The sequence below is a fragment of the Poecilia reticulata genome, linkage group LG17, assembly GCF_000633615.1.
Source record: "Poecilia reticulata strain Guanapo linkage group LG17, Guppy_female_1.0+MT, whole genome shotgun sequence".
Taxonomy (NCBI): Eukaryota; Metazoa; Chordata; class Actinopteri; order Cyprinodontiformes; family Poeciliidae; genus Poecilia; species Poecilia reticulata.
In genome coordinates, this window is record NC_024347.1 from 22,664,006 (window position 1) to 22,678,910 (window position 14,905).

The 14,905-nt window shown below is 38.3% G+C and overlaps 1 protein-coding gene across 8 annotated transcripts in view; it reads right to left on the bottom strand.

The window, feature by feature from the left end:
• Positions 1 to 14,905, bottom strand: part of LOC103479737 (protein tyrosine phosphatase receptor type M) — a 199,910-nt gene that overhangs the window by 61,072 nt on the left and 123,933 nt on the right. For 5 of the 8 annotated variants that reach the window (XM_008434350.2, XM_008434348.2, XM_008434353.2 and 2 more), the window contains exons 14-16: positions 13,631 to 13,705; positions 10,966 to 11,101; positions 9,271 to 9,300 (exon numbers count right to left, since the gene is read on the bottom strand). In XM_008434350.2, coding sequence (XP_008432572.1) covers positions 9,271 to 9,300; positions 10,966 to 11,101; positions 13,631 to 13,705 — 241 coding nt within the window. The remainder of the gene's footprint in view (positions 1 to 9,270; positions 9,301 to 10,965; positions 11,102 to 13,630; positions 13,706 to 14,905) is intronic. The other 3 variants (XM_008434355.2, XM_008434356.2, XM_008434354.2) reach the window with 1 other exon arrangement.

The window sequence follows — 14,905 nt, forward strand, 5'->3', positions numbered from 1 at the left end:
TAGCCCTGTTTAAAAGCCTCCTGGAACCGACCCCAACCTTTGACATTATTGTTATGGTATTTTGGCAATAAACGCTGCCTTACAGTGCCACCCGATGAGACAATTTTCATATAGTTTTATGCACGATGTAGTAAAGAAGTGGAGCAAACAGCATGAGAACTGAAGTAATAGCCATATCGGATGTCTGCCGCTGCTCTGTAGCTGGAAGGGAGCGAGCGGTGTAAAAATTAACTATGGCAACCCTCACACTGATTCTCGCACTCTGTTACTCTCTGCGTGACCCCCTTTCCCTATCTGAATTGAAGCCTCTCTGGCGGACAACTGCTGTCTAATGATGCTCTCCTGCTGCTTTGTTTTCGCAAATCTCCTCTGTTTATTCAATTTTGTCACTGTCTCATGCCATATGGCAACAGACTCCCGCTGCCTTCAAACAGCCATTTGCTCTGAAGGCCACGACGTGAAGCTAATAGCGGATCCATTCTTCAGAAAGCCGGGTGACAAAGTAGTTACATTTTCCCAAGCTGGACTCACTTTCTGTCTTTAATCTGCAATTAGAGCCGGGAACAAAATGGCAATCTTGTCGCTCTTTTTTCCATTATATCTCCATAATGTAGTAAGGAGTGAGGAGGGGAGAGGGTAGCTCCATGTACCCCGGGCGATATCGAGACTGATCCAGCACTGTGCGCACTCATGGAGGAGACGATTAAGAACTATTGTGAGGCTGGTTTTAAAACTGTATCACTGTTCTTATTCCCACAAAGACTTGGATTTCCTCTTTTCCTGGCCTGTGTGACAGCTGAAGCGAGAACACTGAAGATAAATGATGCTGCACAGGCACCAGTGCCAAAAATGAGGAAAGCGCCAGTAATACTAGGATGTTTGCAAGGCACTGTGGGTGTTAGATGAAGATTAATTGGCATGCTATTCTTTCCTCATTTGTGGAAGGGAAGAAAAATTAACGATAGAAGACTATAATACTGAGTCTGATATGCAAAGAGAGAGAGAGGAGGTTTACAGTGGATTGTTTGTTTAAGTTGATAAATGTGCCCATTTATAATATCTCTGGTTGGTTATTGCAAAGAGATCTTAACAAGAAATTTAAAGTAGCAGCTGTTGAACAATAAAGCAAGATATTTTCCAATTGAATGACATGCATTTTCATTTGGAAAATGAGACAGCAGTAATGTTTGCAGAAGCAAAGAGCGAGCCAACACTTCAGGTAACTATTATTAGGCAATCCTCGTTAGAAGATGTGTGCAGTTCATATGCATGACAGGCATGGCATATCTGGGATCTAAGCGAACTGGACTCATACCTCGATAAGTTCACCAAAAAAAAAAAACGTAAGCAGATTTCCTGTCAGAATGCCAGGATGTCTGATCATTTGGAGTTTAACGCGGCTGCAACTTCTAACAGAGGAGCTTCAAAACCTTAAGCTCAGCATGGTGGGGCTCATTTCAGCGTCAGAATGGCCTAAACCTTGTGACATTGTAACAAAGAAGGCTTCATTAAACGATCCGGATAAACATCAGAGGCGCACGTTGGTTTTATTTGACTGACGTCCAGCAGGGAGGAGTAACAGAAGCATCTTTGATTAACTCAGTGGGGGGATTTCAGTGGCTGTGTGTACTGAGCTTTATTTCAAACCTCCCTCCAACCATGTTTAAACTATGCCATACCTGTTTGCCTGGATACTCTGAAGCCATTTTAACAGAGAAATGGTCTTCCAAACATCAACCTGGCTCTGAACCTGAGGAAGACATCCTCACTTCAAGTCATAAATTAATGTTCAATAATCACCTTTTATTGTAAAGCTGAGTTCCCTGAACCACTCAAATAGAACCAATATGACAGCATGAAGGAAGTTAACAGATCCCAAAAAAACAACCCTGAAGAACAAATAAGAGAGGTTTTGACATTTATCTGCCTGGAAAGTCATTTCAAAGACTTTGGGACTCCAGAGACTTACACTGAGAGTAATTATCCATAAATCAAGAAAAGGTGAAATGGTGGGTTGGCTACCAAAATTACTCAGAGTGCATCAATAACTCATTTAGGAGGTAATACAAACAGTAAAATAAAATCAGAAGATTATTTAAAGCAGGGATTTTCAAGGTATGGATTGCGCCTTCCCTCCTCGGTGCGACATGAGGGAAAAAATAAGCCAGAAAAAATTAACTGCGCACATTTAGCTAACTTGAACAAGCCCATGCCAGAGACCATATATGTATGCATACATATTTTTTGTGTACCAAAAGCTATGGTGAGTGATGATTCTGGGACAAACAAATTTAAATAAAAATGACCATGACTATTTAAAAGTTTGTCTTCTACTGGGCTGGATCTGAAGATGCTTCTCTTCCACAGTGAGGTCTGCCAAGAGGTGCTAGCTTAACGGCACTCTCTAAAGGTTTTTAACAAGACTCCTCACTGGCTCAGTTAAAGCCAGTGTTTACTTTACACTGATGAAAAACTGGGAAAAAATAGCATCCAGGGTAGAGTTTCAAGATGAAACATGATGCTGGCCTCACATGGAGTAGCTTGTAGAAAACATCATGGTCCCAAAAAATATTTTGTGGAGCGCTGAAATAAAAGTGGAACTTTTCTAGAAGGTGTCTGCCTTTGTGTAAAACCAGCAGAGAGTTGGTGTTGATGGTTTGATGGTTCTGGCCCGCTTCACTGCTTCTGGGCCTGGACACCCAGCCATAATTGATAGACCCATGAATTTTGGTCTCTAACAGAAAATCCATAAGGAGAATGTCGGAGCTTCCCTTTGCGATTCAAAGCTCAAGTGCAACTGAGTAATGTAGCAGAAGGATTTGGAGTGGTCCAGTCAAAGTCTGAAATTAAATCTGATTAAGATGCTTTAGCATGTCCCTAAATGGGTTGTTTAAGACTGAAAATCCCATTATGCGCTGAATAAAAGACAATTCCCCAAAGACAAAAATAATCAAATCCAACAAAAAAAGCAGCTACTGATAAGAAAGACATCAGTAAAAGGGCAAATACACTTTCACTGCATTGTAAAAGCAGCATTCCCTGTAGGTCAACCTCCCTCAACGATATAGTACTGCTTATGTTTGATAATGCTGTTTTTTTTTTAAACCAGATCAATTCTCGCTCAGCACCCTCTCTGGCCTGCTCGAGGTGTTTTCTCTTTTTTTTTCTTCCTCATCAAGATGCAGAGCTTGTAGGTTCAAAACTCTTGGAGGCTTGTACCAATTAATACAATTCTCACCACATGTTCAACTTGTAAAGTTTAATGAAGGTGTTTGCCTCGAGCACTTTGTCTTAAACATTGCTACATTTAGTACAATCCTCTTCCTGTCACCCAGTGCAATGGGAGTGATTATTAAAACTGACACGTGGAAAGATGGTGATAATGTCGGAATAATGAGTTATATGTAGATGAAATTGCAGACTCTTCAATTTCGACAGAAAGGTAGAGGAAGGCATCTTTTTTTTAGCATTTACACACATGATTTCATTTTCAAAAAGTTGTCAGCAACTGACAATTTCTTTTAAATAACATGTTTTAAATAAGTTGATACAGTGCACCCTTGATATTCACAGGGCTTATGGTCCAAAACTGCCCCCAAAATAGCTAAAAGCAGTGAATACTAGACACCCACTCTACAAACACCGACTATAGCTGCCTGTTTTAATAGTTATAACACCAAATATATCTTAATATGCATTATTATAGACAGTATAAATTGTGTTACTACTACTGCAGAAGTTAGTATTTGCAGCCGCCCTTATCTCTACTTTTGGGGGTACAGCCAATCAGCAGCAAGAAAAATGAATGGCTCTCCTGGATTGGCTGCTTTGCAAATGTCAGCCAATAGCAGGTGGAGCAGCATTGTGGCTGTATTTCAGCATCGACTTGAAAATATTTTAGATGTGCAGAATTTGGAGTCACATTCCACAGTCAGTATATGAATTTGTAAATACTTAACCGCAAAAAGGCGGGAGTCAACTTTATAGCAGATACATGGTCTCTGTTTCCAGTAGAAATTACTTAACTTTCAGTGCAACAATAAGTTCATGAGTCAGAGTTTGTAATACTTTGTGGCTCCATTTAACCAGAGTAACAGTCATTATCCAGAAACATGGAACAATGGTGAACTTTTCTTGGAGCGGCCAGTCAAGTCAAAAATTTTCCTGAGAAATTTAAAAATGTTGTTTGTTCATTTACCCTTTAGTAACACTTTTCTTCAGTTGTAGTTTTTACATCTCTACGTAGTATTTACATATTCTGTATCTCAAAGGGCAAACAAACATGCATTCAACATTACATTTGAGGACTGTAACCACATCACATACGCTAAAGTTTAGGAACAACCAGAAAATACAGACAGCCGATTGAGAGAGTGGCACACTAAGTGTGTTTTGACTGAACTTCACTGCTACTTGATGGATGAATCCAGTTCTCATGGGACTAAAGACCCAATCACAACTCCTGCCCTGTGCCAATTGATCTTTCTTGTCCCCCAGCAGCAGCATGCAAAGCAGCCGGTGCAGCCACCTGATTAAAAGGCAGTCATATATTTGATCGAACATGCAACCGCATTCCTAATGAGCGCTCTGACTGATGTTGTGATGGGCGCGGGCCCTCACAGTCACCTCTGGCGGTAAACCCAAAGTGCATATTTTTTGGCCGTCCGTAGGATGTTCTCGTGGCTTTAAACGACTTTGATGAATGCGTCGGAACATTAATGGGTGTCATCAATCATACACGTGTTGTCAGTTTATGACTGGCAACACAGTTCCCATCAGAGCTGCGGATGAGACTCAGGAGAAAGTCCAAAAGATAGTCTGCAATTAATAAAGCAGCACAAACTTTGGGTTTGTGCAACATGTTTGCTAAATTTGATTGGCTGATTGAACGAAGACTCAAATGCAATATTTATTGTATACATTGTCAGGTATTAATATTGTCGTATTTGTGTATCTGGACTTGCCTATTTGTGTTTTCCTGATCCACATAAATGTTATAAAACAGCTTTTTATGTTGTAATTCTTCTGTCAGACATTTTAACATTTTCAGCTTTTGAAAGACATAAATAAATTTGTAATGGTCTTTAAATTTCTTGCTGCTGATCAGTTCACCACTGCATTTTTCAAAATCCCTTTTTGTTCCAATTGTAAATGCTTTTGATTGTTGGATTTCACAATATCAGTGTAAAATAAAAACAAAGTTGAAGGTGCTGGTTGCAAAAGAAGGATTGTAGCTATACAAAACTCAAGGATTTCTTTTGTCATAACTTGCTTTCCAAAGCAACTTGTATAAACATTTTGAAAACACTTGATACAAGCACAAGTTGGTAGAGGTAAAACTCTTATGCCAAGGTCTGAAAACACAAAGTAGACCCAAAATATTTAGTTCAGTTAAATGGAAAATGTTCAGCGTTGTTATATCTTACTACAAACAACATATTTGTATGCGTTGTATAAAGTAAGTTTTCACATCTCTACTTATCTACACTTTCCTAAAATACCAAATCATATTTTTTTGGATGTTAAGTCAAAGAAAAGTCAGTCAAAATGTCAGATAAAGTCCGCATAGTAAAATATTCGATGCACTATCTGATGCGATCAGCTGGCTTTCTTTAGATAGAAACTTTTTAAACTACTGTGAATAATTAACTGAGCTTATTGTACCGTTTGAATCACACCCTGAACCCTTTATTGTTAGCAGAGTGTTTCCACTGCACGCCCTGGTTTGTGTAGAACATGCATGAACAAGCAACATGGCTGTGTTAACGTTGTAAGCAGTTTTATAAGATTTGCCACAAGAGGTTAACCTCTGTAAAGCACTTCATGTAACACTTATGGGAATAAAGTGCTCTGCGAAACAACGTTAAGCTGATTGATTGACAAAGAAGCACCAACCACTACACTTATTAAAGTAATGCTGTTTTAAAACGAGTTAGCGTGCTGTAAGTGTTGGAGARCTGACTGCAGCTTCTACCTGAGCAACATGAGCCTGTAGTAAATGAAGGTTTATATTCTGTCCAATGAACTTTCTTGAAAACTGCAGCAACATTTGTCCCATGTCTTTGCTTAAGTCTTCACATCATAATTAAAATAGAGTAATGTTGAAAACAAATGTTGCTTTTTTGAGCACATTTCACATACACAGCTCTGGAAAAAAAATAAGAGCCCACTGCACTGAACCCCATTGAAAACTTCATGGTTCTTCCATCTAATGTTGACCTCTGAACTCTTCCTGAGTTAAAACATTAGTATTGTTGTTTCTAAATGAGTATGAACTTGTTTTCTTTGCGTTATTTGAGGTCTGAAAGCGCTGCATCTTTTTTGTTGTTTTGACCATTTCTCATTTTCTGCAAATAAATACTACATTTTTGCTTTGAATTTAAAAGACATGTCAGTGGTTCATAAAATATAAGAACAATGTTCATTTTATTTAAACATATACCCAGTGATTCTTGAGAAAAGGGACAAAATGGGTTTTAATTTTCCCAATTTTTTAAAATTATTTCTCAACCTTATGTATGCAAATATGACAAATAATGTTTTGTAAATGTAAAGATGCTAAGGTGCAGGCTCCCAGTTGCAACATATTTTTTTAAATAAAATTTTTAATCGGCCTGACCCAGAACTTTGTCATCACCATCTCACAAAATAAATATAAAATAAATTTTTAATGACCCTATTAATTAAAAATTTACTCAGTTTTTAAGACAAATGCTTCTCAAGAAACAAAGGAAATATTATTTAAAACAAAAAACAACAAAAAGTCCATCTGACGGAGTTGACACTGCATGACGGAGTTGACACAGAACTGAAGGTGGTGACAAACTAGTGAGTAAAAAAAACTTGATACATGTGAAGTAATGCAATTGATGTAAAATACATTAAAATTAATTAATTGTACATTTAAGTGAGATTTGTCAACAATTTCACTGAAAGAGTCAAAAACTCTGATGGAGTTGACGAAATGTCAAACTACCTCAATTTATATGTTGTTATTCTGAAGGAGGCCATATTGTAGCTCATCAGGTCCATGAAATCTTTATAATATACCAAAATTAAGGTTTTATTTCACAAAATTTCATCAAAGTTTTGTAAATTGTCAGTTGTGGTGTTGACACATCATCGTTGTGACAAACAACTTAGGAATAAAACAGAAGAAAAAACTAAAGAATAACATAAGCTAACCAGAGCTAACTAGCCCTCTTAGCAAAGGAAGAGAAAGGAAGTGGTCATGGGGTCATCAGAAGTTCTGGTGCCCCCCAATAATGCCTGATTTATTGATACCTTTATAATTATTTATATGACTACTTATACTTAATTGTCATAATATATAATTTTAGTATTTCTTTAATAGTTTTAAAGTATTATAATGTATTGATTTCTGCTCCTGGACAAGGGTTTTTACAGGCATCATCCACCTACTACAATGTTTAAAATTACAAAATATTCAGCAAATACCTGGAAAATATACATTGTTGTGCTCACATGGCCCAGGTTAGTTTAGTCAGATATTTGAAAAAATTATATTCTGTGTATATTTTATTAAAATTTTGTGCTTTATCCATAGGACCTGTTTTGTCCCTATTCTGAAGAATCACTGATACCTATAAAAAGTAAAATCAGAAAAACTGAATTCTAAGGGGTCTCTTAACTTTTTTCCAGACCTGAAGGTTTCACATTTTTGTGTGAATTCTGCTTTATCATCCAACTGTCCTATGCCAAGTAAAACGCTGAGCGGGAAAACATCTTGAAGGAACGAGAAAATCCCACACTGTAACCAGAAATGCTTCAATTTCAGCAGATGTTTTCCTAAACTAACAGAACAACACTTAACATAATATCAGTAGCCTAAAGAGGCTCGATCCCTCTTATTCCTCTTTTCACGCTAATTGTTGTTCACCTTAAAACCATAAACCTATGCTCTCCTCAATAAACTGCATGAAGTAAGGACATCTGTATCCAATAATAAAACAGCAAACAATGCTATGCTTGCTTCCTTTTTTGACTATTTGACAGCCAAACAATCTCTCCCTGCACAGTTATGGCCATTGTGCTCACTCGTGGCTTTGAAGACGCCACTCCGCTAAGTCATCGGGGCTTTGTGTTCAAGACAGCTGTGATCTAACATGAGTGACACGCCGAGTATTCAGAGTAGTATTATCTCCAGGTGTATTCTGAGATGTTCTTTGATGTGAGTCAGCCTCCATTCTTTTCTCTGATCACAGCCCATCTCAAGACAGATTAGTCGGCATCCATCACAAAGGCCGTGCAGAGGGGAGCCGACGAGCTACGGCTGGGAAGGCAGAGCCGCAGAATAAGCTTCTTTACCATTAAATGGTGTGATGTCAAATCATCTGGATTTTTCGGAAGAAGCAAGATCGGTTGGGGCTATTGTTTTATGATGTTAGAGGCATGGAAGTAGTAAAGCAGCTAATCTGTGATCACATCCTGCCGGCTAAAGACACAACTCCACCATAACCATAGAGAGTCAATGGCACGGATGTGCATCGAATGCCAAAAAACATGCGTTGAACATAAGCAAAAAAGGATGTTGGGGGTAAAGAAAAATTTTTTAAAAAATTATTGCATGCAGATTGAGTTTAATCAATATGCTGAAAATATTTGCTCATGCTTAAATTTCTGGGGTAATAAATGCGGTTAGCTCCACACAGACTTATTTATCACGTCTTAGTAGGTTGGGAAAATATTCGGACAAACTCAGTGAAGTCCTGCTCAGAACTGAAGTATAAAAACGCCGTGATGGGCACCTCAAAAACTGCAGTTTTGACAAGTCAACAGAGATGAAACCACTGGTGGCGAATGAAAAATTCACACTCAGTAAAAATGCATCAGTAGCTGCATTGATTTTTTTATTTTTTATTTTTCATCCTGGTTTCATAAGATAAGTTTGGCAGCTGGACAATCATTAAGGCAGCAAGTTGAGCTTCATCCCTTCTTAAACAAATTTCTGTAAAGTGCAACAGAAATTATGTCAGTAGCAGCATTCCAGCGTCAGGTTTGTAATCGCGGGGGCGTAGCGGCGCCTGTCTGCTTTTCGTCAGAAGTCGTGCCAATGTGACATACAGTATGATGTGCTCATAGCGTGGAGATGCATTGGAGTGGCGTATCCCATCCTTCCAGCAGAGATTACAGCTGGGCCTCTGTAATAGCTCTGGGCAGGAGGTGGATGACATGGCTCTTTGCATGCATGAGGGAAACAGCGTGTGGGTGAGAAGCATGGCACTAACATTACACAAAGTGGTTACTTACAGGTAGTAAGTGTAGGAGTGATAGGTTCTTCTGCCGAGAGGGGTGGTGGTAGGATTTAAGCAGTGGTGGAGGAGGTGGGGAGGGGATGGAATGAAAAGGAAAGAAAAAGTAAAAATATATTAATGTTTGAAAAAAGAGTAGAAATGARCAAAATCAGATATGGTGGCACACGTGGAGGTAAACCAGTGATTGTGAGGGCAAAGGTGATTGCTTGGAGTCATGTCTTGTTCAGTTAGGGAGGGTCTAAGTACAGTTCAGAGAAGTTTAACTGAAGTGAAACTAATCCCTTTTTTTTAATCAACATGTCATTTTATACACTTATAAAGAGAATTACCATATCTGACCTCTGAGGTTAGAGCCTAATGAGTGACTCGGATGTCTAAACACAACTCCGATTCCCTGGTTGGTGACGGTAAATTAGACAAAATTCAACCAACGGAGTCTCCTCCATCTCCGGTTTGATTAAGACTAATTGAAAACAATTCCATTACTTGGTGCTGATTTTCACACCCACCCACTGATTGCTGAGCTACACAAACAGGGAAATGGAACCTATATTACCAGCAGGAGTAAACATGGAACATGGCGCTGATATTGCAGTAAATGACACAGATCTGCCTTCCCAGCCGTCTACGTTCACGAGATTTACTRTGCGACAGGGCGTTTATTAATCCTTAAACATTTTCACATTTTGTCACATTACAACCAGAAACTTGAATGTATTTTTGGAATACTTTTTTTCATTTTAAGTCAACAATTAAATACAAYTTTCCACAATTTTATCTCTGACTTGTTTGTTCCTAGTAGACTTTATTTCAGGGTGTTAAAGTAGTGCGTCACATCTTTCAGATTTCATACACAATCCTTAATTTTCCTTTCACTTTCACTTCATTGCATTGGTCTACCACATAAGCATACAACGGTGTTTGAGGATGTGACATGACAAAATGTGAAAACAATTCAAGGAAAAKAAATATTTTAAGACACTTTGAGCTAAACACATACAATCGAAAAAGCAGCTTACACCCAACCCATGCTAAACTTTAGAAAGATACTGCAGAAAAGTAACTCGTATCCATGGAGGAAATATCTATAAAAACTGMTAGAGTGTTATTTCAAACCTTTACTTTGGACAAAAGGGGGGCTGATATTTGCTGAGCATTAGTTCCCCTGATTAGTGGGATTTGTGCAGTGGGTATCTCTAGAGTATGGGGTCCAAGAGCTAATGTAAACTTTGCCTTCAGCTATGCAGCCGGGCTCTTCTTCCTTTTGAGCCTCTCATCTTATTTTCTTTCTTATCTCCTCTACGCCTCCTCTCCACACCACAACGTTCGAAAAACATTTTTTCCCCTCTATTCCCATTCCAGTATCACTGAAGTGCTGCACATTTGTTTGAGGGCGCCGTAGAAACGGATTAATTTTTCATGTCACACTTGTATCCCGTGGATSTAAACAGYGCAAATGGGCCGTATCAACATTATCAAATTAATTTTTTATGACGCCACTGATAATGCTACCATTCTGAGGAAGAAACATGGGAAATAATAATAATAATAATAATAATAATAATAATAATAATAATAATAAAAAAAGAAAATGCTTACTTTGTTGCATGTTGCAAGTGAGTTTAACCTCATCCACACAAATTTGAAATTGTATTTAAGTGAGTAAGGAGGACAAAAAGAAACGGCTTACCTTTTCTTCATGAGGAGCACCACGCCTAAGAAGATGATGACGAAGAGGAGGATGCCAGCGATGACACCTGCAATCTTTACAGTGTGGTCGGTTTGCTTCTCCGGCTCAACCGCGTCAGGCTTGTGAGTGGCTGCTCCTGAAAAACATCACAATGTGTTAGGAGACGTTGCTGTGTTAGCTACTCATGCTAAGATGTCTGAATCTTTATCAGAGCAGGTAGAAAGTCTGCACTGCATCGCATGAGACTAACAAATGTTATTATTGTCATTTATTTGTTTTTGCTTAGACAATGGAGATGTTTGACATGTCCAAAAATAATCTSATCCCACATTTCTTGGATGGAGATCAAATCATGTCAGTTGCAATGTTGTAATGTAATGGAATGTAAAGCTGTGCATCTGATCGCCATATCCTATTGGGCTAAAATTGCGATGCTTGGGGACAAGGAATCCCCAAGAGGACAAATAATCACTAGTAATACTGAACCAACTGCAATGTCATAGCCGGTCACCAATCAAGAACTTTACATCTTTGCTTAGTCCACATCTACTACAGCACAGGTGTCAAACTCAAGGCCCGGGGGCCAAATCTGGCCCGCCGCAGCTTTTTATGTGGTCCTCTGGACTCCAAATTACATCAATAAATCCTTCCAGTTTTTCACAAATCTGCAAAAATCACACAAAATCAACAAATTTCCAAATTYTTTMCTGATTTTACTGCTAATTTTCTCAAAATTGGTCAAAAACGTTGAATCCGTAACTGATACGAGTGATGGAGTCACATTTGACATCATACATTAGTGTAAATATTGTAAAAGAATAACGATTACAAATATTTCTTAATATTCAYCACAAAATCTGTCATTTTKATTGCAAAAATAAACACTAAAATAATCACAAATCCCAGWGGAACAGCTATTTATTGATATTTTAACAGTTTTATTGGTTTTATCAATAGATTCTGGTGCAACCGGCCCTTTAAGAACATTCAGATTTTTGATTCGGCYCAAAATAAAAATGAGTTTAACACCACTGTACTACAGGACTGGAAATGTAATATTATTGGTTTACTGTTCCAGGAAGTCTTTAAAACATGACAGAAAGGGTGAAAATAAGAACATCTACACAWAACAAGTTCATTTTCTCCCAGGAAACTTACAGCTTTTTGCATGTTGGTGTGAATAAAATCCATTATTGCAACTAATTCTGTTCTACAGCTTGAGGTTTTTTTTTTACTGCCTTCTGAGTTTAGTTTTGTTCTCCTTTGACTTTTTTTTACTGCTTTGTCCGATTTTATATTTTTTTCCTGCAAGTGGTCWGAATTTTTTAAAGATTTTTATCCACCTTAGGATTATGTTTTCCTCGCATATCTGACAGCAATGAAGTTTTACCGGTACAAAGCAGCTATGCAGAGCTCAGACCTCGTCTCCATAGAGTCAGATGCAGTGAGTAAAATTTAGGAACCATAAATACACACAAAAAAGTAARACAAAGCAAAAACTAAAAGTAACTTCCAACTGTCCCAAAGACTCCACCTTTGGCTCTGTCCTTTGTGGACAATCAGGAATCTGTGGACAAAGCTGCACCACTAGAGATAAGTGTGTACCTACTTTACCCTTGGTTAATCACATTTGGGGCAAATAGTTCTTAGGCTGTGGAAAAATGCACAATGCAGGGCAAAAAAGATAATACCCAAGAAGATAAAAAGAACCAAAACACTAAATATCAGCCTGGGAGGAGATAGCCCACATAAGACGCACAAGAAGATCGGAGTTCTTTTAAAAAGCAGCTTTTTTAACAGCATCTGTTTCTTGGGAAATGATAAGAACTGCTTGGAAAAAAAAAAATCGAAGAATCCCAACCGTCCACCTGAGAAACACCATTATTCCTTGTCACCGGTCGTAAATTTAGAAAAATAAATGGTCATGTCAACCAAATCTTCAGGTGAGATTCCCATTTTCTTCCCCTCTTAAAAAAAAAAAGAGTAGATATCCATCCCGGGATAAATTTGACATATTGTTTCAGCTCTGTTGTGCCGATATCAACAAGATTTATTTGAAAAATAGATATAATTTTAGGCAAAACGGTGAAGGATTGCCAGTCTGTGAAAGACATCATGTCAGGAGTGATGGAGGTGATTTTGTCCCCAAACATTGTTTCACACTAATCTTGCAGAAATGCTGTCAGCGTCAAATCCCCGTCTGAGCTTCGAAAAAGCTGAAGGTTCATCCACTATTCCTGCGATTTAGCTGCAGAGAGATCCAGGATCTCTGCTCAGCAAGGAGGAACTGGGCAGRTTTTGAATAGTTACTCTTTAGCATAATTGTGTACGCTTGCAGTTGTCACAACTAACAACCAACACTCACCTAATCTGCCTAAAAATAATGAGAAATATTCATGAAGCAGGATTAACTCCTGTCAGAAATCTTCTACGGTGAGTAATCAAAACAACAATCGCTCCTCATGCAGGCTTTTCATGTCCACTAATACGGAGGAGATGAAGGTAGAAATAMATTCTTTGAATGCCTTTGAGTTAAYCATAATGCTCCGATGCAAATTACAAGAGAATAATCAAAAAACTGCACACATGCGTTTGTTTKGTTTCTCTCCCSTTGAGGGAGATGTGAGTGTGATCACGTGTGTGAGTGAGTGGCTTTGGGTCTGACCTGTTAGCTGGTTGTCCCCGGCCGCTGGCGCGATGCGGATGTAGGGGGTGGTTAGCTGAGTCACGAGTATTGCAGCTGAGTAAAGTCAGTGGATCCAGGACGGCATGCAGGACGGAGACAAAAGAGAAAGAGAGAGAGGCCACACTGAAGCTGGAAGCACCATCATGCAACACAGAGTCAGAAAAACACAAACAGAACAATTCMCGTTTGTTTCGTCAAATATGGGGGAAAAAAATYGTTTGGCAGCTCGAAATTTAGCTTTTACTGCAGAAGCAGAATCTCATACTGAAAAATCAAGTCTGTAATTTGAGGCACTGGTTTGGTGGCTGTAGTTTATGATTAGTCCTTTGTAAAAGTACTTTTCTGTAATCCATCATACCGGTGGTACTTCCAGAGAGAGACAACTCTTTGACCACTTCCTGCTTCTCTTTAGCTCACCTCGCAGGTTTTCAACAGGTTTTGGTCTGGGACTGACATGGCCTTGAAAGAAAGTTTGATTTCGTTACAAGGAGAAAAAMTTCTTTGTCGWTATAGACAAGTTTTAAATCTTTATCCCATTGAAAGACTCAAACATGACCAATTTTCAGTTTACTGAACACAAGCCATCTGATTTTAATGTTAAAGTAAAATCAGTATTTAAATGAATTCATAGCGATGTTCACTTAAAAACGTTTGCCAAAGCCTTTGGAATAGTAACAAAACCACAGCATCACAGATCCTCAACTATACTTAACAAAGACTCTGAGGCACTATTTTAAATTTTCATCCTTTGTTTATGATAAAATCCACCTCATATTTATGCCTCAGGAAACCAAAAATTATCAATTTGTAAATAAAAACCTCTGATTGACTGAAAATAAAGTACACATTTTGAAAGATGCTTCAGTCACATACATTTGAAATGAATTGTGAGATACAAACTATTGTGCCACATGTAAGGCAAACATCTTACATCACCAAATAAAATGTGCTGAAATTAAAGGTTGGCGTATTCAAATTTTCAGTATAAATTTACTGCTGTAGAGGACAAATGTACGCATCCTTAATRGGTGCAAACAAATGTATCCGCCTCTGTATATCYTTGTGAGAAAGATCTGGAATGCTAAAATGTTTTCCTTCAGGTGATACATGGCTCCCTATGATCCTTACACTTGTATGTGGAACTGAACTCAGCCTATTGACCCATGTAGTCATTTGGGCCTTCTGCAATAAATCTATAGTGCAACTGAATGCAGACAACACAATATATGAGACTGTCGGGCCATGTGGCAGAAC